The sequence below is a fragment of the Chroicocephalus ridibundus genome, chromosome 1, assembly GCF_963924245.1.
Source record: "Chroicocephalus ridibundus chromosome 1, bChrRid1.1, whole genome shotgun sequence".
Taxonomy (NCBI): Eukaryota; Metazoa; Chordata; class Aves; order Charadriiformes; family Laridae; genus Chroicocephalus; species Chroicocephalus ridibundus.
The window spans coordinates 155,279,546-155,307,108 of record NC_086284.1 but is presented as its reverse complement, the minus strand read 5'-3'; the positions used below and the strand labels follow the sequence as shown (position 1 = coordinate 155,307,108).

The following is a 27,563-nucleotide window of genomic DNA, read 5'->3' as shown; positions in this document are numbered from 1 at the left end:
CACGTGAATGATCCAAAGAGGTTAAGACAGTATAAAAGGAAAATCAGGTTTGCAGGTTTTTTTATTTGCTTATAAAAATAAATATATTTTTTTTCTGCAAGAACAAAAGAATTTAAGATTAGCTCCGATGTTTCACTCTAAGATCAGCACTGATTTCAAATTGCTGACATTTTTCAGGATGTTTTAAAAGTGCTACAAATTTGTTGGTTTCTTTTTTTTTTTTTTTTTAAAGAAAAGTTAACACAAGCACCTTATGAAAAAGCACACCTCGTACAGGCCAAATATACAATTGGTTTGCACCATTTCAAAACGTGCAGTTTTGCCATCAACTCCTCTGGCAGGGTTGGGTTTGAGCACTACCGTGGTACCGACGTTCTTCCTCACAGGTTCAAGTTCCAACAATCCACACACAACAGAATTACAAACCAATTCAAATTCTACTACATACCTGCCTCCCTCAAAACGACTGATGAGATCAGACACTTTACTGGACTTTTCCTTTGCGACACTAGAAGCAGGGGTGGGTGTCTCTTCCTCCATTCTTGGTTTCTGATCTGATAAAGCTTTATGCCTAGGGATTTGGTATGTAACAGGTGACACCTTCTGCAGATGAATTGGCTTTGGAGGCACTGCAAATAACAACAACAATAACAACCAATCACTCATGAACTCTTTCTTTGAACTGACAGAACATGTATGAGATTTTTTCATAAGTAATGAAGAAGAGATGCTCTTGGCTTTACTTAAAGTTGCGTTATTAATACAGGGACTTCATATAATCTTTTACTGCATTATATTTCTTGAATAAAAGCTGAATCACGTGCTACTTTAACAATCTAGAAAATTAGGGGGGGGGTTCTTGTTTGTTTGCTTTTTACAGTGTGCTGTAGTAAACACCTATGTGGCCTCCATAAAGCCAGCTTTTGTCGTAAAAAAGAATTAAGCATAATTGGAGGATGTAGCTGTGCTGTAGTGCTCAAGAGAAAGACTTAAATTGCTACCCCAAAATGCTGGTGCTCTCATTCCTTACCTTCTCCCTTGTGACTCCAATAATAATAGTCATTAGAAAAGGTATTTGCCTTCAGCTTTGAGCTTCCTTTACTCACTGAACCTTTATCTATTTATACTACAGTAAACCTGGCCCCCTGAAAATGTTTTACTCTTCTTGCTTTTTCCCCATTCCTTCTAATTAGGTTGCTAATGATCAGCCATTGTTTAATGCAGCAGACGAGGTGACATATAGAGCAACTAAAGTCAGAAGTGCTGGAGATCTTTAAATTAACATTTTTCTCTTTAAGTGACTACTGTACAGTGTTTGTAAGCAGCAAAAGCATTTCCGACAGGGCCCGAATCTGTTCCATTATCAAAGCTATGCACCTCTGGCTCCATTAAAAGGCGAGACTTAAGGAAAAGGTCCTTAATTCCCCAAAGAACACAACTCTGTTCATTCCCACAAACACTCCCAAAACATATCGTGGGGGGAAGCAAAAGCATTTGATACAAAAGTCAAAAATAAAGACTATATCTGCCCTCTAATAAAAGGCAGGCATAAATTGGCAGGAGTAGGCAATGCCCTGCCAGTGGAACCGGTGGCTCCAGGGGCTCGGCCACTGCTCCACAGGCACCATGCTCCGGTGTGCCACGGGCACTGGTCCTCCTGGAACTACACAGACCTGCCAGGGAGCAAACACGAAGGGAATGAGGACAGGAACTGGCATAAGGAATCACGTGCAACTCTCATGGTAGAAAAAATAAGCACTAGTATCGGATGCGCTATGGTTGGACGTGAAAAAGCCCTGTTCCTCGCATCACTGACTCTAGACTAGCTTACTGACTTACCCTGCAAAACCTGTGCACCGCGGGAATTAGCTTAAATCCTATCAACCGACGTTTGAAAGCATTGCTGAAAAAATTCTTGCAAATATACTATCACAGATTATGACAAACTTGAAAGAACACTTGATTTAGGATGACTTTCCATCTCTACCTTACATTAAATGTATAGAACGTAATATTTACCTGTGCTTCCAATAACCTAATTGCACTTAGGAGGGATGGTAGTGATAGCTGCAGTCCAAAATTAAAGAAATGAATGTGGAGAAGAAATTACTGTAGATCAGATGCTTTTACTGTGTATATATTTATCTTTGTTCCTTTCAAGCTTTATGTTATTAAGACAAGCGAAAAAGCAAGTTTGGGGAGGGATGCAGTGCAGAAAGTGTTTTAATTCTGCAATTTTCAAACAGTTACAATGCAATCCTGAAACAGGCAGAATATTAAATTGTGTAACTGCCTGAGTATCTGTAGTAACTGAAGCCTCTCCTGAGAAGCTGCATACATTTGCTCAGCTGCAGCTGCAGTGCGGTGGAGCAGCTCTCCCTATATTCCCTCTTCTCAGGGAGTTTGGAGAAGGTCTGGCAGAACTAGGCCAACGAGCATCAGATAATTGTCCAAGCGCTGAATAGCTTGCTGCGCTGACAAAGGCGGTGGGACAGCTGAAAAAGGCGAGACAAGCGGGCTGGGAAAAAGCAGGACACATAATTGAGTGTGGGCACCGCCACTGCCTCGGGGAAGAGATGGAAGGAAAAGGGACACTGGATGGATTTAATGCCCAGCACCACACTAGTTTGTAGGAAGACTTCTTGCTCTTGCAACAGATTTTGTATAGCCATTATGGATAGGTCCTGTGAATTCTCTTATTTAAGGGACTCATACATCAATTCTTTTGTACATCTCATAAAACGTTAATATCCTCACAAGGATATATTAAAGCTACTAAACTTGAGGGAATTAACGTCTACTGATAAAGCAGGAGGAATTAGTTGGAAGCTATTTTTATACTGGATCCACTGGGACAAAAATAAAATTCTAGGACATTCTGTGGAGGTGTCGCACACTTTTGCGGCTATTACTGAAAAAAAAAAAAACCCTAGCTTAGCAGCATTTCAGTAAGGCAAGCACGAAGAACCTCCGGTCAAACTGCACAATCCCAGTATATTGGAAATACCTGTAAATGTCTTCAGAGGAGAACCACAAACCAAAGAGCCACGCCAATTCAATCATGCAAGATATTTTCTTCTTTACTCCCTATTACCATCTAACAGACAGCATCTCCCCTAATCAGCTGCTGCTGCAGCTATTGTAAGTTTTAGGAATAGAGCAACAGCAAAAGGACAGTCGCAAGATCAATAAAAAGAAAAGAATCAGTAGCGTGAAAAAAAACTGCAATCCTTCCTGTAAGGTCAGCCTTGTTAACAGGGATTAAGGAAAACAAATTCCATTAATTCTCCCCTCAATGTACTTTTGAAGTGTTTTGTTTTAATCAGATTATTTTTCAATGTGCACACAGAAAGATCTTAAAGAAAGAAAAAAAAAAAAAGAGAAAAGACTGACTCATTGTAATACCCTGCATAATACAGAGCTCTCTTTGAGTCTATAAATACTCTTGTCTCTATACTGTAGAATTTTGAGCTTATTAGGAGATATGGACATTCTGCCCAAGGAAAAACCCTCAGTATACTCAGGTAGCTGCTACTGTATAACGCTAGCCAAAATACCTCATCAAGATTTAAGCTGCAGTGCCCAGTTGTGCATTCAACTTTGTACATATGCATAGTATACATACATAATGCTACAAATGGCTCAAAAGGTGCAACCACCTTTGCTGACTCCAAAACATATTAGCAAAGATTGTTTATTTCTTGGGTAGTATAATGTGTCCAATCTCCCTCTATGTGTCTAATTCCTGATGATTAAAAAGGCAGCTACAATTTTATTCAATTAAAATACACAGTTAAAAGTTCCTGTGTTAAGCAACTACATCTCTCTTGGCTGAGTCATCCTTCATCACCTCCTTGCATGCTCCATCACCTTCAGGAAGATCGAATGAGCGCAGCTGGATAGATACCAAAGATTTACACTCACAAGAAGCGCACAAAACAACTAGTAACCTAGAGTCAGCAGGAGGAGAGAAAAATTCATCTCCTCTTTAGGATGTACATTTCCACATTTTTATATCACATCAGAACAAGTATCTTCCAATATTATATTAAGAAATAAGAACAATAATAACGAAGTGTGCTTCGTTCTCTCATTTATCTTCTTCCTGGAGATAATGTTTGGGATTTATGTTTTGTTGATAAAAGAGACATCGCTACAGGCTCCTAAAGCACCACCAAGACCGGAGAAGTCTAGCTAGAAACAGCTCTCAGCTTTAGGTCAATTCACCTTTAATTGTAGAAGTTTCATTTGCCAGAGAAGTACAGTCTACATTCCAGAGCTTTAAGAGGTTTTTCAGCTTTTCTGTGCCCAGGCTACTGAATACCTTTAAAACCACCGACTATACTACAATTCACTAAGAAAGGAGGACAGGATTGATGCTACACAGCAGACCATCAACTAAAACTGACTGCTAAAGTCTATGTGTTGAACACTTTGTGGCCGTACCATTTCGTAGTACCACAAACCTGGCCATCTTCTGGACTGGAAAATCACCTCCAACCCAAACAAAAATGCTTCTTCAGCCTCAGCAGGAGATTCACAAATACTCCTAAGCACTCATTAGAAAAATTTAAATGAGCAACTGATGCACAGTCTTGATCTGACAAGACACTTCACTGCTTTGAAGAAGTGTTGATGTTTCAACATATTTTCCGTCCTACAATAATACCGCCTGGTACAAACAACAGTTTCAGTGCCCAGTATTTAGTAATTGGGCATTACAAAACTCATGCAACAGGTTCAAAAAGCAGGGAATAGAAGAAATTAGAAAAAAGCTGGTTAATTTGCACACGCCACTCTACATGCACTCTTCTATCACTAAATTCAGATTACTGCCCAAACATTTGTAGGTACGGGCAAATTTCATTTTATCTAACAGTTTGCTTCATCTCTTGTGCATCATATTTGCCTTGGAACTCAGTAGCATATTTTGCTATTTCCAGTGACTACCCTGCAGTCTGGATTAGTCCACTTTATCAGAGAATGCACCGCATTGATGCAAAGGCAAAACATGGTGTTTCACAGCTGCTACAGACCGCGGCTGCTTTTCTCCACAGTCCTGATTTCTTTGCTCAGCTCCCTCATCGGCCTTCAGTCAGTTTCAGGCTTTGTTCCAAATTTGCCAAGACTTTCATGAATAAAACTGTACTCAACACAGAAATCTGACATACAAATTGCTCAATTGTTGATGGAAGGAATTATTGGGGAACAAAAATTGCTTTTTTACTGTCAGCGTATGAGACAGTTAGTTTGTTTTCTCCTTGAAATGCCAGGGGAAAAGATGAAAATGAAAAGAAAGAATTTTATACTGGATTCAGTGCAGAAATTTATTCACTTGATCTAGCTACCCTGAGTGATCTGTTTCCAAATATTTGAACTACTTCTCAGAGACCAAGTGCAGACAAAATAGGTTCAGAGTCCAGGGTTCAAGTGCAGGATTTTGGACATTTTTCCTCTATATTAAAGCTCCATTTCCTCTATTAAAGGTAAGTGTTCTGAAAAATAGCTGTACCTCACTTGTAACACAACCTCAAAGACAACTTTATATCTCTCATTTTAATTATATACATTTTGGTAGGTTAGATGAAGGTAATTTTGCAGTTAGTTCATCAACAACCAAACATTACAATTCAGGTCTGTCATCTTGTTTCCTTTCACTATGAAAGGATGCATAGTATTTGCATGACTAGAACAACAATTTGGAAAAACATTTGCTGCTACTATAAACTAAAAATGTTTCTGTACCTGCACATGAAAAGCTGTTCCAAAAAAAAAAAAAAAAAAAAAAACAAAAAAAACAATTAGCAATGACATTTAAACCAATAAACTAGAGCAATTTAGTTTGCTTGGATCATTTGGACTCTGAAAGGCTTATCTCATTCATTTTATTTTGTTTTGCTTCAATTAAAAAAAAGGACAAAAAGATATGCTATTAAGTTTGATATGGTGCACACATTTAATAGAAACAAATGGAGAAAGACACAGGCCCATGAACAAAGCAGGCACAAAATACTATTTACAACACTACTATTGAATATAATCTACACAGCTGCATTTCTTACACTACAACGCTATTCCTGACTATGCCACATTTTGGAGCAAGCAATTTTGACAAACACGGAAGTCATGGCTAGGGAAGAGCAACAACAGCTGCATAACTACTTGAATGAATAGGGTTCAATAATATCCAACTCCTAATCTTTCTAATAAGTGGGCTGGCTTTGTTTTTGAAAGGCTTAAAATTACTTTTTATTGATTGCCCATTTTTGTTTATCCATTACAACAGATTTCTAAAATATTATTCTTAGGAAGAACACGTGTTCTCTTGTTAACTTAGCTTCAGGGAATGTGTTTCAGACCTAGGAACTGGTGCAGAAAGACTACTCAGATAAGTAATGTTTACATATGACTGATAAAACCATCTTAGTTTAGTGAACAATACTGGCAAAAGTTCTATAAAAACAAACAATAACCAAAAAAAGCTTTATTTTGCTCTCATTCTGAGTAAACAAAACTTTCTTGACACCCCAATAAATTTCTTTCCCCTTAACTCTAACATGAACTCAGGACCGATACAAAATTCTTTTTTTTTTGCAGATGCATTTTCCATTAATTGATACGCAGATTGGTGAATCCACTACATGAGGACTATGTGAGCCTAGTTTCTATACATGATTTAGATGTGATATAGTTTTCTATAAGTAATTCTAGTTTCTGTCATATCAGCACTGTGTCTCAGAATCCAATTCACTGAGCAGGATCATGGTATCAGTCTTCTAAACTCACTCTTTTTAACTTTTGAGATGAAAGAAGTTCCTATTGCTTGTCACTCCTAAAAGACACCAGTCCAGATTCCCTTTGAATCCAAGATTTCCAGAACATATTACCTCCTTGTTGTGATCAACCTCAGCAGAATCATTATTATTACTGAGAAGACCACATAAAAACATGCTTTGAGGTTTAGATCCATAAAGTCAACATGCAGGTTGACCTATTTAACTTCTAAAAGTGAAGATACTATTTATGGACAGGAAGAAGAGAAATCTACTTCTACTCTGCAGACACTATCGGTCAGCTTTTACTGCACAAAGTTCCCATCTTTCCACATACTCCCACAGGAGGGCTCCTCTCAAGCTCCACTACAACCCCAAAGGCGCTGAATATCTTTCCCCACTACCCCCACCTTGAAGGCAGCCTGCCAAACACTCCCATTCAAAACTAGTATCAAAACCTTCGAGCTCAAATACAGTAATCCTTTTGAAAAATAACCCCTGGCTATAGTTTAATACAAACACAGGGCATTCTCCCATCTCTACCTACTAGCCACTTCTTGGGCAGGGAATGAATTTAACGCTTGCTGCCTGACAGTAAGCACACGGCGAATTACTAGACATTTGAGATAAAAAGCGTAGCTAGACCTACATGCTTGTAACATATTAGTAAGTCCAACTTTCCTTCTGAGAACCTTTTTCAGCAAAATATTATCAGAAATTACAGATTCATAAAGCATTTACGGAACATTTGTAGTTCAGTAGCAAGTTTTTACCCCACTATTTTCTTTCTGACAAATACAGTTCTTTCAAGGTGTTCTATTTCTCTTAAAATCTGAGATGAAGAACAACTTCCCTAACAAAAACGTTTGAGTCTACTTACCTTGTGGCTTTGGACTTGAAGCTGAACGCGGGGATTGTTTGACTGGCACACTTCCATTTATTCCCTGAGCCGCTTCATTGTGTACATTCTGCTCAACAAGCCTGGTTGCGGCACTCGCTGTACAAGATCTAGACAATATTAAGGACTTTGGACAGATGCTGCTGCCTGAAAAACAAATACATACAAAAAACCCAAGAGTTAGAAACAGGATTAAATGTAAGGTAGAATGACTATATACACATTCACTAAGTGCTAGCACTTCTCTACAGAGAAAATTAGAATACTTGTCTGCGTTTAAGAGTGTCTCATCCTAAAACACGCTTTTCCTTTTGCTGAAATTTATTGTGTTTAAACTGGGAGGATCTGGATATAAAAAAAAAGACTTCCACCATGACTAGCCTAAGCTCTTCTACAGAAAGATTAGAATCTGTAACAGACTTTTTCCTACCTGAATTGTCAATGTGCTTGTTCAACAAAAGAACTACACAAAAACCAGCATTTTTGTTCAGCCATTCTATTTCTATATTCAAAGTGTTCACAAAATGCTATACATTCAAAAAGTTTATTTTATTATGGAAGGTAGTATCCAAAAATTAGCTAAATGTATTGCAACTTTTTTTTTTTTTAGGAAAGGGCTCCTTTTGTAAGTAATAAAAAAAAAAAGGAAGTCGTAATAAAAGCATTTGTTAGAACACGATTACGCAAGCCTAAACCATGCACTTTTGGTTTGGGGTGCGAAAGTAATTGGTTCTGTAAACACAATCAAAAACTTGAAATAATATGAAGGACCTTGGTATTTCACGTAGGTCAATATTCCTTCATCTCTGAATCAAAAAAATCCACAACATGTTTATGGGGAGAAGCAAAGGAGAGGAGGAAGACCCATTTATCATTTATTGCAGTGTTGCAATAATTATTATCGTTTTTAACAAACTGATTAGTGTAGAGTCTGGACCGTTTAATTTATTGTTATTATTTGCCATCATTTTACCTTTGCTTGCTTGTATTAGTAGAAACGGAAGCATGAGTGGGGTTTTTGTGCATTTCCAAAAAAAAAAAAAAAAGGCAAATCCAAAACCCATTCAACCGTTTCATAAGGTGATCCTCTGATGTATTCTGAACAACTGGTCTGCAGAATCTGGACCCTCTGATCTAATCTATCTCCCTCTCCCATGGCAAAATCCATAACGTCAAGCCATTTCTAGCAACAGCCAAGCCTGCTCTTAGAACAGCAGTGGAAAGAGACGCCATAGCTATCGCTCAACGCTGCTGAAAGATTCCTCAATGTTTTGTGGGTTCCAACAATATTTTCAAGTATTTATGCTTTATTTCTTAGAAGCTTATTTTTCCTCTTAAACACTGAAGTAGCCCTACACCAAGAACCTGCCTCTACAAACATGGAGACTTCCAGAGGTCCATGGCGAGATCAACAACCCACCTTACCAAAGTGCCAGTACTCAGATCACAACACATGCAAGACACCTGTGGCTGCAACATGGCATCTTTCCCTCTTCCATGTCATTCAATTGGCGAGGGATCTCCCAAGAACATAAAGGTGGCTGCTCCCACAATGATGCGGATAATCTAATGAGGCCCACCATGTACAGAAGCTTCTCAGACATTTGTGATCTTAGGCAGAAATTCCTCAGCTGTTTCCTTGGGTATTGGCTCCACACACAAAAAGTTGTACTACAGCAGTGGGAGCTCTGTCCCACACCGTTCCTCAATGCCTAAGGAGGTACCTTAAGTGCCATTTCTGTCTCTCCTATGGAGGTGGGAGTACTGAAAGCTTTTAGACAGACCAAAGTGATGGTACAGGGGATAATACCAACAAGCCTCCCTTGTCTCCACCAAAGGGCCAACAGGCTGAATTTCCCTCTCCTACAGAATCATACTGTAGCAGTTTACACTCCAATTGGAGGACCCTCAATTCGGAAACAAATTTAAGAAAGAGGAATTCCTGCAGGATTAGTACCATGCACAAGTCAGGTACGCAACTGCACGTAATTTATGTATCTACATTCAGATCACTCTTATAACTTTGCAATTATGTTTAAAGTGTGAAGTCTTAGAGCTTTCTGGAAACTAGTTTGACTGCAGATTTGACAGCTAATGCACTTCAAGATCTCCAGCTCCCCACCTGCAGCTCAGTAAGGGGCACTGCTGCTGCCAACTGTTCAGGCCGAGGCCGGAAACCTCCATCACAATGGTACCTTATTATTTACTAAAAGGAAAAAAGGCACTGCTGGAGTCAGAATAGGAACTTATTTTACACACACAACTTTATCAAGGCACATACTCCTGTTTAAGGTTATCACTCATGATAATCTTAAGCCGAGGCAGATGCAGAGCTGCTGCTGAGAACAGGGCAGCTCTGTGGTCTGCCACTCCTCCTCCCTCCTCGTCACCATCTGCTCCAGCTTCTGCTTCTGGCTACAAGCAACAGAAAAGATTGCTCCTCTGTAGCAGGATCTTTTGCAACTGCCGAAGAAAAACAAAAGCTCCAAGAGGCACTCAGCCCCAAGACGTGCTCTGGCTTCACAAGGGGGATGCAGAGAAACAGACCGCCTTCAAATTCGATATTGTTACAAGCCATTACACAAATTATTCATCCTGCCTGGAAGCCATATTTGCTAGAGATGGACACGCTACAGACATTTAACCTATATTTCAAACTAGTAGTTCTGTTAATCATGTCACATCCTCAAGCCACGTGTTTTGAAGAACAATATAGCCACATCAGGATGAACCACTTTCTTCACATGTAAAGCTGGGATGGAAAAAGGCAATGGAAGTCTAGCCACACCACACTTCTATACAAAATTGAGTACTCAAATTCTCTGGATAAAAAGCATCCTTTAACATCCCTGGAAATCCAAGCCTTGGTTTCTAGCCAGTGAACGATATTACCTTCCAGGTGATGTAGACAAGAAAATTGTGGGAGAAATATAGGAGTTTTCACCACAGACTTGTAAGTAGTGTATTGTATGCAAGTGTATTATAACAAAAGCCCACATAATTTCCAGCACATTACAGAAATACCAAATACTTGCTTAACAACCAGCAGCACGCATTTCAGTAGGGCTGCTCAATTCTGTTCATTTACGTAAGTGGTAACACAGACTAGCTTTTAGAAATACAGTCCTTGCCCTGTAAGTACAACTTAAAATCCTATTATGTATGCAAAAAGTCAGACACGCTGCAAAAACCTGCAGCTTTTACTGAGCTGAAGTAGATTCCCATTGTGATTATTTCTGACCTGATTAAAGAAACATTTGCATATTACCGCTATTCCTATGCATTATAATAACTGAGAAATTTTACTTGAAGTTAGAAATGCAATGAGCAACAAAATACTACCAGCCAATTACTGTGTTCACTAGTACATGATTAATACCAGCTCTTATAATAGGAGATGATTAAATACAGCGAAGAGGAGAGAAAGGTGGGGAAAGATTTAAAAAAATAAAATAAAATGGAGGCAGGCAAGAATGTAAGTGAGAAAAGAGGAGGTAGTCACTAACTAAGAGAAAAGAGAAATAAACACTGTAAATTTCATAAGCACTTAATTATTTTGCTTATCTGCAAGGAAATGAGAAGCTAGAATGCTTGCAAACATGCTTGCATCTGCAAGAATGTCTGAAGCTAGGCAATGCATTATCTGTTTCCTCAGAGTGTTCTAATTAGAAATAATTTGGAGCCATGAACGTTTAGACAAACATAATCAGCCAGCTTGAAATACCTGTAACATGAAAAGACATGGCTTATTTATAATCATAAAAGGTTAAACTAATGTTTTAGTACTGGATAGGTCCTCCATCAGTAGTTCCATAAACTTCAGGAAGACAATCTCAACACTGTTAGGTCTTCTGTTATATTTATTTTCAGTCCCACTTACAGCACATAATGCATCTAAACTGTTCCAGCACTGTCTAATTTTTACTGCCATTGTGATCCCAACTCTTGATTGTACATTCTGAATGAGAGAAATGCAGCTTTTCTGGATGTAAACAAAGTCTATGGGAAAAGGGTTACTCTCTTGTGACTTCCAGAAGGCAAAATTTAAGTCTCAAAATTACTGCTCTTAAAATTATATAGCTATGCATACTTAGCGTGTTAAGTCCCAAGAACACCTGCCATAATGGTTGTGGTCTTGACATTCTACTGCTAGATCTTTTCATGCAAGATCAATGCAAAGCTTCACCCTTCCTACTCATCCCTGGACACACGTCGAGGTTCAGCTAATAGTCTATCTACCAAAAGCATTGGTTTAGCCACAGTAACCTAGCCATATGATCTCCTCGCCAGTTCAGAAGAGTGTTAAGTAGCACTGACACAACAGGAAACTAAATCAACTCACTCACTCACTCACCAAACACTACAGGAGCTGTAGCAAGGTCAGGACAAGAGTAAGCAGCTTCACGAGCGCAAACTAGAGGGCAGAAAGCAGCCTCTTGCCCAGGCAGTTACAACAACAGATTTGTTGAAGCTTAAGCAAGAAATCTAGTAAAACGGGTCATGTGTTTTGCCCACAATTGTGTCCAAACCTGCCCTGAAAACTAAGTTTCTAGTAACTTGGTACTCACCCTTCACAGGTTTGTCCTGTTTGTAAGAGGAACTGACATGTTACCGAGAGGCTTATACTACTGTTGCACACCCAAACACATTTTAAGAATAATTGTCTGGATTAAGCCAAAAGTATCTGAAAATTAGCAGTATGGAGGAGGAGAGTAGGAAGTCTGGAGGTCCGAGTTCTTCTCATGAGGAAAAAAAGCAACAACCAACTTCCTCCAAATTCTAGTAAATGCTATCCTCTCAAGTTAATTACACAGTGGTGTTTTGGTATCTTTTCACCTCTCCCATCACAGTGGTGATTAGAGTTGTGAAGGCTTTGCAGCTGCAGAATACTACAAAAACTGCATACCGAGCTTCTGCTCTGTGCAGATGAGCTCTAAAGGTTAAACATCAGGCCAGCCTTTACTGTGGTGAGCCACTGCTGAAATAGTGCAAACAGTTGATAACCCTGTGCTGTCAAAAAGTGAAAAAATAGCTCTTGCTGAAGTCAGGAGGGCTGTCCCACTGAAGAAATTAGTTTTCTCTCTGCAAGAAGGTGCTGGCCAAAAAAATAAAGGCAAATATCAGAAGGTTTAGAATTATCTTTGAAGAGTGGAATCTTGGCAAAGCATAGGACGCAGATCAGGTTCTATTAAAGGATTAGTTCAAATACATACGCTAGCAAAATGCAAAAATGTAGGGTTTTTTTCTCGCAAAGTTATTTTCCAGACACAGGCAAAAAAATATTTTAAGTTCAACAGAAGAAGGTAGACCATGTTCTGGGAATAATGAAGATGTAAAGCATATGAGTCTATTATTTATCCCTGCATGGGAACATTCCTAAGGTTACCAAACAAATATTACCCTCCCTTTCATGGCATTTATCACACAGAGTAAATAAATCTTCAAGTAAATATGGTAGGTATAAATTGTAGATAGCAAAAAGTGTATTGATACTGCTCTTTTTGTTCAATGACCCCTATGAATGTACTCACAACATCCGATGGTGAAGTCAGATGAAATAATATTGACCTTAAAACTGTCAGGCCAAACACTTGGTACACAATACTTGCTAAAAATTAGAAAATATTTAACTTCTTGGTAGATATGCTACCTTACACAGTAGCACAGAGCAGAGGTTTCCAAATTCTGGTATGCATAACACCGAGTGTGTGAACCACTTGCAACAATACACAAAGCAGTAATAGAGAAGGATAACCGAAACAAACTTCAGCAAGTTCAACTGTACGCAACACACAAGAGATATTCTAAGAGGAGAAACAACTTTGACTTTCAAAATAATTTCATTTCTAATAAACAAAGGTGGGTTATGCACCAGTGATGGAATCCAATTCAAAGTAGATACATACCCATATCTGCTTGGTTTAAGATGAGACATTACTGAATTGGTTTGGTTTGTGGGTATTCACAAGACTCAAGCATTCAATGTTGCCTTCCCTGTGTTTTGTCAAGTTTTATAGTTGTTCTGGTTGGAAGAAACCATGCATCTTTCCATTAGTAACTTTCATTTTTAGACTAAAATAGAGCTTATAGTAACTGCTACTGAAGAGATACAGTTTGCCAAGTTACCAACTACAGATGCCATCATATTTAAATAGGTTATCTGCTTGAAGATTATAAAGTCCAAGCTTTAAAAGGAAGCACTAAAATATTAAAAAAAAAAATTAACTTCAATAATCTTCTGATCTCATTCTCAGTATGCTGTATATCATGCAAAGTAAAGGACCTAATGGTGAATTTCACATTCCCTACAAATGTCCTGCCAACACTGGCTACAGCAGGAAGACTCGGTGTGCCTTAGTCTGCTCTCCTGTCTGGCTGTGATCTTTGTTCTTTTAGCTCCGATCTAATAGTCATTTCCATGCAGACAGGCCTGCGCATCTGCTGTGAGTCTTCGCAAAATGAGTAAATCAGCAATTAATAGGATTATCTTTCAACATTCGTCTAAATTTTGCATTAGCACAATAATATAACATGCACTGCTGGTGCTGCTCCAATAAAAGAAAAGGCACCGTACAGGACTTCAAATGGCTTTTGCGCAGACTGAGCCCATAAAACTATTTCCTTAGAAGTAATTATGGTTTCTCCATGTAACATGCACTCATTACAGTGCATTTTTCATCAGAGAGGGCACAATCTGGAATATGGAGATGCAACGTGAGGGAAAGCAATGCAAAGCAAGTCAAAAAACACCTTCGACACATGGAGTCTTTAAAATCAAAGTTAATTTGATAGAAGTCCAAGTGGTATACACTATAAATGTCGTGTAAAATAAAACGGAAAAAGAGAAAGTGAACAGCTTTTTAAAACTGTAATAAAAAGGCACAGTTTTGAGCCTCCTGAGAACAAGCCCCCCTGCAGTCACTATCTTCTACACCTTTTCCCTGCTGGACCCCTGCTTTCATACTGTGATATACAGTCTGGCAGTGCCACTGCTCTCTAACCACCCAGTTTTTGGAGGCTACAGTGGCAAAATCAATGTTGAGGCACTTTAGGGACAGAGGAGCCGGTGGGTTACTGATGACTGCAGGGATGGAATGACAAAGCACTGCTCACAAGACAGGTTGTGGAGGCTGCAAGTCAGGGAGATAACGTATGACAACCTTACTCCTGGCCATTGCTGCTGTGGTTGTCTACTCCTACCTCTTCCCCCATCGCAGGGAGGGGAGGCAGCAGGACTTTGGGCCTTGCAGCTGCTCCAGCTGGCAGGATCCCCAGAAACCTGCCACTGCTGTTCCCCCCTTCACAGGGCAGCAAAGGCATTGGAAAAGGCAGGCAGAACTACCCAGCTCAGTGCCTGAAGCACGCTGGCATCTCCCTTGACTGGAAACCACTGATTTAGAATAGGCTGCCAATGCGCAGCTTGCGGTTTGAAAGTAGTAGCTTATGATTGAGGTCCTCTGCCAAAAACACAGCATCTCTTACACTGAGGTTCTTATGAGTCACCTACACTCGTACACACTGGGACAATAGCTTTGCTGATGATGGTCATTCGTCAACTATTTAATGAATAATGGAGGTTTCCTACATGAACAGAGACAAGCAAAACTCAAGCCACGTCTCCAGAAAGACATGTGATCAAAGGGAGAGCTACAAGTATGAGGAGTTTCGTTTACAGGGACAAGAACTGCTCTTTCACATACTTGGTTCCTGTATTACAAAACATTCCCTCAAACCCTTCTTTTCACTTTGGTCTTATCAAGCACAAAATCTAAGGAGAAAATACACAACAGTGTTCTTTTACTTGTAGAGACTTTTCATGGCTTGTTTTTCATAAAATGTTAATATCTCTTTCAGCAGTTTTGGACAGTATTTTTTCCTTCTTTTTATTAAGCCCATCTACAAGACTTAAGGGTGACCACAGCTCCTGACCCTACAAGCCATGTACCATGGGCTTCATGTAGTTAAGACCACACGGTTACCACACAAAAAAAACCACTGAAAAAGAAAACGGGTACAGTAAGTAGCAGCAGCTTCATCACTCCATGATAAGGCAGGATAAATTGATCCTGTAACCAAATCAGCTACCCTGCTGTTACTGTTTCATTTCTACACCAGGTAACTTCAGGTAATACCTCCCTCCTTGTCAGCACAGCCTTTTGCTAGTGCCATAACGCACGACGGCAACTTTCAGCTCAAGAACTGCTTCAGACATGGCAGTATTTCACAAAGTCACAAGAGCATCATGACTACACGTGTCAACCTCTTCCCCCGTTGCGATCATGGGAACATCGGTGAGTCCTGTATCCAAGGGTCATTTCCTCCCCACCCAACCCTGTCAGCTCTTCACAGCTTCCTACGTGTTTGACAAAGGAAGGGGTTCAGTAAGGTTTGTGTGGCTTTCTTGAGTTTCCACTGCATTAATAGCCATTTTCATTATGGACCCTAGCATGAGAAAAGATGAACAGGATGCACCTCCCCTGAGTTTTCCCCAAACTACTTTTTCCTTTTAGTTTTCTGTGTAGAGCTGTGTGAGGTGAGCAATGTCCCCTCAACTACTACGTTACTTAACACTGAATTTTTTTCCACTGAGTTTTCAATTGACATCAGCATATTTTGCACAGGTAGCAATCATCATTTCCTAAATGCCCTGAGCTCCTGTTTAATAAATAACACATCTCATTTGTATAAGCAGACTCACTGATCACAGAAGAATCACTTGCCTGAGCAAGGGCTGTGGCACTGAGCCCTCTGTGTTTCTTTTGCTTTATTTGTTAAGGCTTAAGATGATTTATTTTGTTCCTGTTATCATATATAAGATAACCAGCATGACACCATGCTGGGCAGGACAGTCTAACATCTCACATTAAGGAGTGTACCTGCACTACTGGCATCATCTGAGGAAAAAATGCAGTGGATTGGAGCTCATACAAACCATTGGAACGATTCAAGATAGTACATTAACATATACTTACTATGCAAGTGCGGGTGATAAGTCAGGGAACGACAAAAAGTCCTCCTCCCCTTCTGTAACTGATAATCCATTATGAAACAACAGTGTGTGTGTAGATTTTTACACAAATACTAACAGGCTTTCAAAAAAAAAAAATTGATAAATTTGATCTAACTAGAGATGTCACCATTTTGCTCAGTATACATGGCTCCAGAAGACTTCCCTAACAAGTCAGTCACTGAGATTTTAATCTTCCACTTTGGACAATTATCTGTGCACTTATTTCATATTCATCTCAACTTAGAGCTATTTTAGAAAATATCCCTATGCTTTGAGACATGAAATCAGCTACTTTTGTTGATAAAATGACTGCTAAGAGAAAGCATTTTTAGAAACAGGATGCTAAAAAACCCAACAAAACCCAAGCCAAAAAAAACCCACAAACCCAAAGTGAGAGCGGGGGGGAGGGCGGGGGAATAATCTAATTACAGAAGCCTGAAACTGTAACTGATCTATTATTTCAGATCGGAGGAGAAGCTGTATAAATATACACACTGATAGGAGTTAAGTAACTTAAAGATATAGGTATATAACACAGTCTCCCCAAAATGCCAAACAGCCAAAGATCCAAACAGGAGTCAATTATTCAATACAAGCCAATAAAATTATCCCCGATAGATGGAAACTGCTTCCCACATCCAACTGCTGAGGCAGCCTGTGTGTCCGGCCAGCATCTGACAACCCAAAGGCCATCCAGCAGCCAGCTGTCACGGACACAAGTTGTTCCACCCACTCCCCTCCCTCCTCCTGGCTGCCCACTCCCACCGCTTTCTGTGCATCAGTGCTGGCGTGCATTTAGCTCCAGGATGCAGGCCGGGAAAGTTAAGCCATCAGAAATGTAACCCCTGCCAAAAAAAAAAAAGAAAAAGAAAAAAAGACAAAGAGCAGCCAGCTTCACGCATTCATTCACCTTAGATGCACTGGAGCTTGGGCAAAGATGCAAATTTAGCGATGGGGAAAGGAAGACCCGATTCCCTTTCTAGAAGCAAGTAGCCACTAGATAAAATTAATTCTGTTGAATCACATCTCAACAGGGCTGGAGCAAACAGTAGGAAAGGGAGGAAAAAAAAGTAATCAAAAAACTATTCTCTAAAAGTGCGTGGCTTGAGATTTAAAGTAATATGCCCTAATTAAGGAACAAGCTGCAGGGTATTAACGGCACAATAGCATCACAACAGGCTACCAGGCACTACTCCCTGTCATTTGAGAGATTACATGGAAATACACAATTATGAACTTGATAAAGAACAAAGCACGGGTGGAGAGGAACATGCAGTTGCTCTCCCCTTGCAGCAGCAGGAGCGGTGCAGCTGTGCAGCACTCCGGCTGCTTGGTGGCAAATGCCTTTCCTCCCCCGCAAGCCAGGGGCAAGCAGCCCGCTGTCAGGCTCCCCAAGCACTTCAAGTCTCCCTGCCAAGTAATTAACCACCATCATCTACGAAATACAGAAAAACAAGCAGCTCCCTGGGAATGCTCGCTGCACCAAAACAGAAATATAAAGAACCCAAAGCTGGACAATTCACAAGAATTCAAGTGCTTCCTGCTTTTGACCTGGTTGGAAAAAAATAAAAAAGGAAGAAAAGCCACAAAAAGCCTGGTTTAAGTACATTTAGGGCCTTCCTGTGAAATCATTCAAGAAGGACCTTCCTTGTCCAGGCTTTTTAACGCCTACCATAATTATGCCAGCTTTTACGTGGTCTCTTGTCCATGTGGAACAAGAGAGACAGAGATGACCACTTCACACTAACTCATCGGTTCATAAACATCCTTATGGAAGTAAGTCAAATGTAAGCTGCCTGGAATCCAAATGGGGGAAAAAAAATCCTTTAGCCCTAAATTGCCAGAGATGACCACTGGTCCTAAATTGCCAGAGATGACCACTGTTTGTGCTGTCCACAGAATTCACTCAATATTAGCAGACCCGCACACCAGTAAAGTTGTCTCTTGAACATTATACAGATTGAAACAGCTGCACATTTTATGCTATGAACTGGCCAAGAGATAACAATTCAGAACAATTCAATTTTTTAGTCCTCTCTCTTCCGGACCCTCATTTAAAATATACATTTTTTTTTTGAAAGAAAAAGAAAGAAAAGATGATAACTGTATGACAACTTAAAAATGTCATTTCATAAAACTTATATGTTGTAGAATTAAAATAATTTGCTGATGCAGAGTTGGATGAGTATTTACCATACTGTTCCAAAAAGCTTTTATAGTCATATGAATATTTATCTTTGAGTGTGCAAATGGATAGGAAAATGCTTTAAATAGAAGTCATGCACTGTAAAAACACGTTAGACCCAACAACATTTCAGGAAGAGAAATCATTTTGTAATAGCTCGAGTTTTGTCCAACCCATCTGAAGGATGTGCAACCGTTCGCTTTGCAAACACTTTGAAAATGAAAACATTTGAAGGCCCCAGGACAGACCAAAAAAGGCTGCTCAAAGCCCAACTGCAGCTACCCCAGAGAGAGTGAGACAGTCCCCCACCAAGAAGAGAAAGTTTTATCTCCTCCGTCCCCCTCCGCATCCCCGTAGCTCCCACTGCTCGCTTCTTACCAGCTCCGAGACTCCTTGGGTTTCCCTCTAGGCCAGCATAAGCCCTGCAGCCAGCAAGTGGTCTCTGGTTTTATCACAGGAGTTTGGTGCTGTGTGAATGAGCTGAATTGGCTCGTGGATGAAACCAAAAGTCTGGGAAAGTCACAGGGAGGGACTGGGCAGCCTCTTGGCAGCAGCTGCCCGCTGGATCACTTGAGCTGTTCACAGAACTGTAGCCCAACAAAATGTTGCTGACTCCTATGCAGTATTTACTGTTTTCCTTAGAGCCTCAGTTTTTGGCATCAGAAGAAAGAGTATCAAAATATTCATTTTAAAAAAGCTGATGGCTTACATGTTGGGGAAGAAAAATTTCCAAAACAAAGAGCAAGTAAAAATCTATGAAATTACTCTTAAAACATAACATTTGTTTAAGGTTAAACATTTAATTTATTTTATAACACAAGGTTTGGCCATACTCCAATCCCTCTTGACCTTACATGACCTAACCCACTTGTTGCCCCTGGTGTTAAATATTTTATGGCAATCTAAAGGAAAGATTGTGTTTCCTAACTACCTACCCTTCTCAAGGTCAGGCATTGCCTATCAAACTGTAAGGAACACTCAGGCACTAAATTTCCAAACCCTTAATGTTAAAAGAATTTAATCCTTTTGTTTTAGAATAATCATAAACACAGGGCAGGGAGGGGGCAGAGAGAAGAGGAGGAACATTCCATAACTATTTTGAATTTTTAGTAAAAACTCAACAAATTCACTGGGTTTACAAGCACTGACGTAAACCGTTAGACTGTCTGTCTCTTTTTTTTCTATAGCACCTACCACATAAAAGACTAACACAAGGCTTGGGTGCTGCAGTCACAAAGCAAAGCATAGTGATGGTACTAATGAAAAACACTTAATTCTTTGTTGACTTCTGGGTCTCAGTATCATTGAGCCTTTCAAAATGGCATTGCTGAAATCAGTTTTTCAGTGATGTTTTCACCCTATAGTGAATACTACTACTAAAAAAGAAAAATATCTACAGAGTTCCAGTCTTCAAAAACATCAAAGCTTCACAAAAAGGTACATTCTATACATTTTCCATATTTGTTATGGGCCTTTTGTACTTGGAAAAACTGCTTTGCGCAGGCACCTGGACACACTCTCAATTGCGTGTTGCAACAGCAATGAACAAACTCCATGTGAAATTATACCTTCCTATAGGCACTGTTACTTCAGGTGTGCTTTCTCTTCTCACGTAGTCCAGCATTCAGAACTGGAAGGATTTCTTTCTATTTCAGATTGGGGGTGCTCCAGCAAGTGACCAAGAAAGCAGTCAGTCACTGCTTCTCTCAGATGCTGGTTAGGAGCTTCAAGGGATATTTGTCCACCCAATTTCAAACCCACACAGACTGGAACTACTTGCTGTCACCTTTTCTATGCGTACTGTCTACATCCTTAGGTCTCCTGACACCATTCTGAGAAGGTGACGTTAGGAGGAATCTATATGCTATTCCACCGGTTGGTAGAAGCTCACCCCTCCTTGCCTTTCAAGCCAGGTATTTGAACCGTAGTCTACTCCTGCATTAACTGCTTTCATGTGACTTCTAACCGGAGTCTGGGCAAATACACTGCCTGGATAATATCATAATAGCATGACAGTATAACCTGTGTCACTTTAAAGCACATACAAATATATTCGTACTTCATATATTTGATCTCTCAAAACAAATTAAAAAAAAAAAAAACAAAGATCACAGCATCACCAATATATTTGACGTTCACACTGCCACTGTTATATGTAAGCATACTGAAGGCCTCTGCAAACCGAAATAATCCAAAGTAAGCCAAAGGGTAAGAGGGAAGATGAGCTGTAATACCAAAAATAGTAGTTATGACATGACATTGAGCTTCCTGAAAATCCATGAGGGTTTATGCCACATTTACAGGAAAAGCATATGCATTACAGACCCCATAAAACAGCTCTTAAGAGCTAGAGCAGTGGGGGAAAACAAATTTCCTACATCCACGTGTGGATTCTTCTGAGGATGTAGAAAAATCATACATAAATAGAGGGAGGAAAGGTGTGATTCCCATTCTGTTGGTTGATTATCAAAATCTAGAGGGAGAAGGGCAATTTCAAACTTAAATCATAAAACAGATAAGGAGCCAACACAACTACTTTAAAAAAAAAAGTATTCTTTGTGCCAAAGAAAAATCAGATGCCCACAAGTACTGAAATCAGGAGAGCTGGGGTAGAGCTGTTTGCATGCATCTACGCCAAGCTTCTCCAGCATATCTCGGATTCACTCAGCCAGTGACTCCCTTCCCTCTACTTAGTCTCAGAGGACCAGCGTTTTGAACCCAAAGCTTCCCCAGACATTTATCACCTATCTCTCTGTGGAAAACTCAATTCAGAATATTTACTGCCTTATATTAAGCTGTTACGGTTGGGTAAGTCTTTTAATTTAACTTACCTCAAGTCAAACTTTTCTGAGAATTGAAAAATGCACTCGCTCCCAAGTAAAACAGTATTTTCAATAGTATTCTTAAAAATTAAGTTACAGGCATATTTGAAATGGAAAAAATCCAAACCTTTTGCTGTATGGTGCAATAAAAGAAAACATTCTTTTAATTCTGGATGCCAATTCTGTACGTTCAAGCATCAGTTAAAGGGATTATTGCAACATTACACATGAAAAGCTGAGCACAAGTCAGAAGTGTACACCTACTTCCTAAAACAATCAGAGATATAATTCTTAAAGCCAATACTGACTTATAGAAGTGTCCTATAGAAACACTGCAGCTATGAACAGAGCAAATGAGCCAGGAACCACTTATAAATATCACAAAAACTGATATGCTTTTAAGAAAGTCTCAAGCTGCCGAAAGCAGCAGCAAAACGAGCCAAAAGTAGCGGAGTTCTTGGTGTGGCAGATGTATCAGGCAAGCGGTCTAAGAGATTGCAAGCTCATTTACTGAGAAGAGGAGGAAAAAGCCACCGGAGCATTCCAGCTGTATTGCATCACAAGGCAGCTGGATGTTCACCGGTTTGTTTGCTTCAAACTAGAAAGTTTAACTCTTAAGCGTCTCTGGACACAAACACGCCCCAAGTCTTGAAGAGACGAAAGTTTAACAGAAGCATCCCGATCAGTCTTACCTGGTTCAGAGGACATTGTTTATAAATACAATCCAGTAACACCGCACGAGGAATTGATTTCGCAACGGTAATAACCCTATGACAGGCTCACATATATCCTATTTACAAGGCCTATAAGCTGCCAGAAAGGACTTCCCACCAGATGTTCACTATATGCCGACAGTTTACATGCTGGGTCTTTCAATTACACTATGCTCCTCCTCTTTGAAGGCAAGCCTGTTTTGAGAGGAAAAACGTAAGCATGCAGACCAGTCCGCTTAGAGAAGAGAGTGAGGTCTGTTCACTATTAAAGAGGAAAAACAAAGAAATCAGCTTATGTAACCTATGAACTGCTGGAGAAAGCAGGAGGAGGAGGGACTACTGTAAGTTCTTTTCCCTAATGCCTCAGCTACGATGGAAGTTTTGTCACTCTTAATTGCATTGCTCTTTGTAATTAAAGCAGTATCGAGGTTAAAGGACAAGTTAGTACATTTCTCTGGTTGGTACTTTGTTCTCCCTTTATACCGCATGATGCTCATTTCTAATAAACTTTTTCATTGCGTGATCTGTATTTAAATTTATGCCTAGAATGAAGTAAATACAACATGCAGGATACCAGAGCAGTGACCAAAAAAGTCTAATTATTGTCACGAAAACATTACCTTATTTGGCACAGAATGAAAGTCACTCCAATAATTTAAAATCAGGTTTCAAATGGTATAAACTAGATATTGTGTTCCAGGGTAGAATACTAAGATATTAGAGTAAATTCTGAACTGTGAAAATGCACATTTTTAAAAAGCAAAAGCATTAACTGAAAAGAGAAGTTCCTGCAAGTAACTTTCTTTTATTGTTCACAGCTCTCACACCATGTGACCCCCAGCTGGCACACTTTCATCCCAGCAGGAGAAAGAAACTGGGATTTAAAATCCAGCCCTGTCAGTTCGGATAATATGAATCAGAATATAGCAGCCAGCCTGTCATTCACGGCAGCTGAGGTCATCTCCAACCGCTGTGTTGGTCCAAACCACAGCTCCCTACAGCCCCTTCCGCCACCGGCCACGCGTAGTCCTCACATTCAAGGGTACGTACAAGCACGCCACGGCAGAGCTGCTCTGAAGGACAAGTACCAAGGGTTACGGGGTAGACACTTGCAAAACAATCCATTGTTATGAACATCTGTTTGTCACTGAGGAGACAGCTCTCTGGAATAGGGCAGCTAATTATTTCCTTTCTATTACAGATGTTGAACAGAGGGTGTTTTGCCAAAAAAACCCAAAACAACCAACCAACAGTAAAAACGGCTATCTTCCTCCATTTTTTTTTCAAAACTTTGGTGTATTTTTCTTCTTGAGGTAGGCAGATGCAAGTTCCACGCATACGGATGTGAAATGTAAATGGAACCCACTTTTAGTGCTTTGACCAAGATTTGCATGTGTTGGTTCTGTTTTGAGCATTTATTTTTAAACTGTTGTGTTAGGAAGTTGCAATTCCCCATCCTTGATACTCCTAGCAAGTAATCCCAGGCTCCTTAAAGACACATACAAATTTTATTCATCCAGGTCATCAACACATCATTAAAACAAAAAGTTACAGTAACTGAGTTTCATAACCAGACTAAGAGAACTCCAATGCATAGGTTACATTTCTATTTTGAAGTTCACCTCCATGAGTTTAAAGCTTGCCCCCTTGCTTGGGCTTCCACATGAAAAACATCTACAACAGAACACCTTCTCTCTCCAGAAAAGCCTTTCCAGAGAAGATAAATTTTCTGCTCAGTTTCCCATATTTGAAACAAACCACTTTCCCCGCTAGCCTGGTTGGTCCACCTGCCAGTAAGGCATTGTCAGCCTTTCTTCAGCCTGATGCACTCTTCCTAACCCAGAAAAAAATACTGATAATGCCTGTCATACAAGTATGTGACAAATTTCAAATTCAGATGGGATCAGCAATAAAGTTTTCAATTTTCACTCAAGCAAAATAGTAGGCTGGAAAGCTGTAAGACAAATGGCTACAAAATAATACAAGAAACAATTGGTTCAGATAAGCAGCTATATAAGTGCTAGTTACTGACCACCATAAGCAAAGAGGAGGAGTCACACAAGGAAAAGTAGGGGTCAGATGGGAAATCAAGTCTCCTTTTTGGGGAAAAGTATATAATAACTGTAATGTGATGCCTGTGGGAGGGATGAACTTTGAGCTCTCCGTCCATCCCTGCCCCAGGGGACAAGGCAGAGAACAGGCAAGAGGTCAGAGCTCTGACCAGCCCCAAAAGGTCCACCTTGGGCCACACAGGAAACCCGCTGGCTCACAACAGCCCAGGGAGAGTAACCTCAGCTCTGCTACCGCTCAAGGAGAGAGAAGGAATCTTAGAAACCTGAAGGAAACTGTGGATTTTATATTATTTCATTTCCAGAAGGTGCAACATTAAAACTAGTATAAAGACATCTTCAAAGCCCAACCTCAAAACACGCTTAACTCCTCCTTTTTTAAGAAAAGGTAGAAGATTAATTGTTTTCTCTCTATTTGATTAGCTAGCAGACAAGGGGATTTGGGAGAGATTAAAAGTGATAAAATGGGGACATCTCATTAACCTGGTTTCACGTGAGTTTTACACCTATCTTTGCTTACTCTAAGAGCAGAAGTGTGCAAAGTACAAACTGCACGATAAAGCTATACTGGCAAGTATTAGTTGAAAATTCAACAAGAGGTACAGCTATGTCTTACCTGTCACCACAATGTGCCTGTGAAATTTAAGGAAAAGTTAACTAAAAAATAAAGTTAGTTCTATTAAATTTATCTAAAAAGCAGGTGAAGGGGCATGGAGAACAACCGGTTAAAAAAAACATTCTTATTAGTGGGTAATTAAAATCGTACTAAGACGAGTAGTTGCTGTCATTTAGTATGAATAAGATAGCTATTCAAACTAAAACCAGCATGTTCTTAGTCTAGAGACTTGCACAGCAGACTAGTTAAGCTTTATGAAAAAGTTATCTCAAATCAGAATTATTGGCTTATCATATAACTTTGTCACTCCAGTAATTAAAAGTTTTTATAAATGTCTTGCAATAAGTATATGGCACTTACTTTGTTCTCCACTGCTGTCCACTTTTCAAACTAAGCATCACAAGCTTTCGCTCGCTACTTTCCTTACTTTGCACATAAGGGGACCCTACATACCTGACTCATTTGAATATTCTTAATGTGACAAAGCTGGAGTTGAGAAGGAAGTCACGTGAGTACGAGTCCTGTTAGGCAACCTGAAAAGCTGAACTAAGTATTACAGAGCTACACGGGCAGCATGCCACACACCCCCAAAAACAAATTAGCTCATGTGACAGTGAATCACAGCCCAGCATTCAGTATGGTTGCCTTCAGCAGGCTCCTCATTACTGCAGACTCACTTCGGGCACAACGCGTTTGAAGAGGTTTGCTGCAGTTGCTGCATCAGGACATGACACGAAGTTTCTGCAAGGCATTGATGGAGACAGAGTGATTTTTGTCCCATCCAAAGGATTAGTAACCCACATGTTGCCCTAGCACAGAATGCAGCATGAGCACTTCTGAATTTCAATGTATCAGTGCCCTGCACTGAAAGCAACCCCCAGCTTTTTTCCCCCCCCGAGAGATCTTTAGACATCTCAATGAGTCCGAGAGAGATGTAAAACAACAACAACTAAAAAAGCACCTTTCACAGGGCTCCCATAAAGTAGGTGTGGTTGACTCATATTGTTGTCTACCCCTCTCCCTTCTCTTGTACACCCCAGTACTTCAAAAGCATAGCAGTTTGGTCCCAGGCAAAAATTAAAGCTTGCTTTTTCCTTACCTCAAAATAATTTCTGAGGTGCTGTTAAAAGCCTCTCTCAAAAGCCCAGCAGTCTGAAAAGGGGTTCAACTTGGCTCCCAGCTATTCTTAGGGCAATGGAATTAGCAACCGAGACACCACACACCCTTGTCCCAAACTGACCTCCACTTCTGTCAGACCTTCCATATGCTGCCCTTCTCATGATCCTTGGGATAGTCTAAAATCAGTAACAAGTGATTTTATGAAGGTGGCTGGATATAAACCATACCTTAAAACAAACAAACAAACCAACCAAATCCAAAGCACACAACTTGCTAACTACTATTTACCATAGTTTTGAACAGACACTTCTATAGCAAGGCAAAAAAAAAAAAAAGTCTGAAAACTACTTACGGTGTAGGCACAGAAAACCAAGGACACCTTTGGAACTGCAGATATGCAGAAGCGTACACTGGCCTAGGTCAAAATCTGGGAGAGAGATGCAATGCCCCAGGCATGCTAAACAGAAGGTGACCATCTGCCACTCTTACCTGCGCCTTCTTGCTGTACTGAAGCAATGACTACCCCCTACTTTATTTCTGAGCACTGTGCAAGAGCTCAAGCAAGGCCTACCACTGGTGCTTTGTGGTTTCTTTTTATTGTAACAGGGGCCACGATGGGGACTTCCTGCCTCTAATCACCAAGGGCGGATAGTAAAACTGCAGAGCCTAAGCGTGGCACCAAAGTAAATGGCTTAAAAAGTCAAACAGCCAACTCTCAAGAGCTACAAGTAAGAGAAGCCACCACATGGATGTTCAGGAGCCTCCCCTCTCTGCCAAGGAAGAGATGAAGCTCACAAGGATCTGGTTAATGTTAGATTTGTATTTCAGTTTAATGTTTCTACCACAAAGATGCACATATCCCACTCCCATCATTCCCCCTTGTGGCTCTATCACATTCCTCCCTTACAAAAATGTCCAGCCCGTGACAAGCCAAAGCAACCGAGCAGGCAAAGCAAACTTTTGTTCCAGGTGAGCAAGTTGAAATCAGTGTTTTGTACAACGTGACAAGCTCCAGGAGGTGTGTGGTGATCACAGTGCAGAGGGATGGGACATGATGGTCCTTCCCAACACCAGGCTGTCACATTAACTCATCTCCGACATCTCATCCAGGGACAGCAACATCGGTCAGCCCACGGACTGCAGAGGCTAATGATGACTGAATGCAGTAGCTGTGAAGCATTGACAAGGACCCTTGAATGGGTACACAAAGGATGACATTCATGCATGGTTGCCCGATATCCTCAGAGGAGACAAGGCAAGACAGTCCATGTGCAGCCCAAGAGCTCCCTTATGCCAAGCCAGGGACTGGTTGCTGGCAGAGGAACATCCTGCTCTTCCTCTCCTTGCATAGGGTCTTG

General features: G+C 40.2%; 1 protein-coding gene across 8 annotated transcripts in view; it reads right to left on the bottom strand.

Annotated features, from left to right (window-relative positions):
- The window catches only part of FGD4 (FYVE, RhoGEF and PH domain containing 4), a 113,735-nt gene that overhangs the window by 33,900 nt on the left and 52,272 nt on the right, over window positions 1-27,563 (bottom strand). For 6 of the 8 annotated variants that reach the window (XM_063319410.1, XM_063319457.1, XM_063319467.1 and 3 more), the window contains exons 2-3: window positions 7,654-7,818; window positions 449-629 (exon numbers count right to left, since the gene is read on the bottom strand). In XM_063319410.1, the coding sequence (XP_063175480.1) occupies window positions 449-629; window positions 7,654-7,818 (346 nt within the window). Of the gene's footprint in view, window positions 1-448; window positions 630-7,653; window positions 7,819-19,244; window positions 19,263-22,380; window positions 22,552-27,563 lie in introns of those variants that run through there. The other 2 variants (XM_063319430.1, XM_063319474.1) reach the window with 2 other exon arrangements.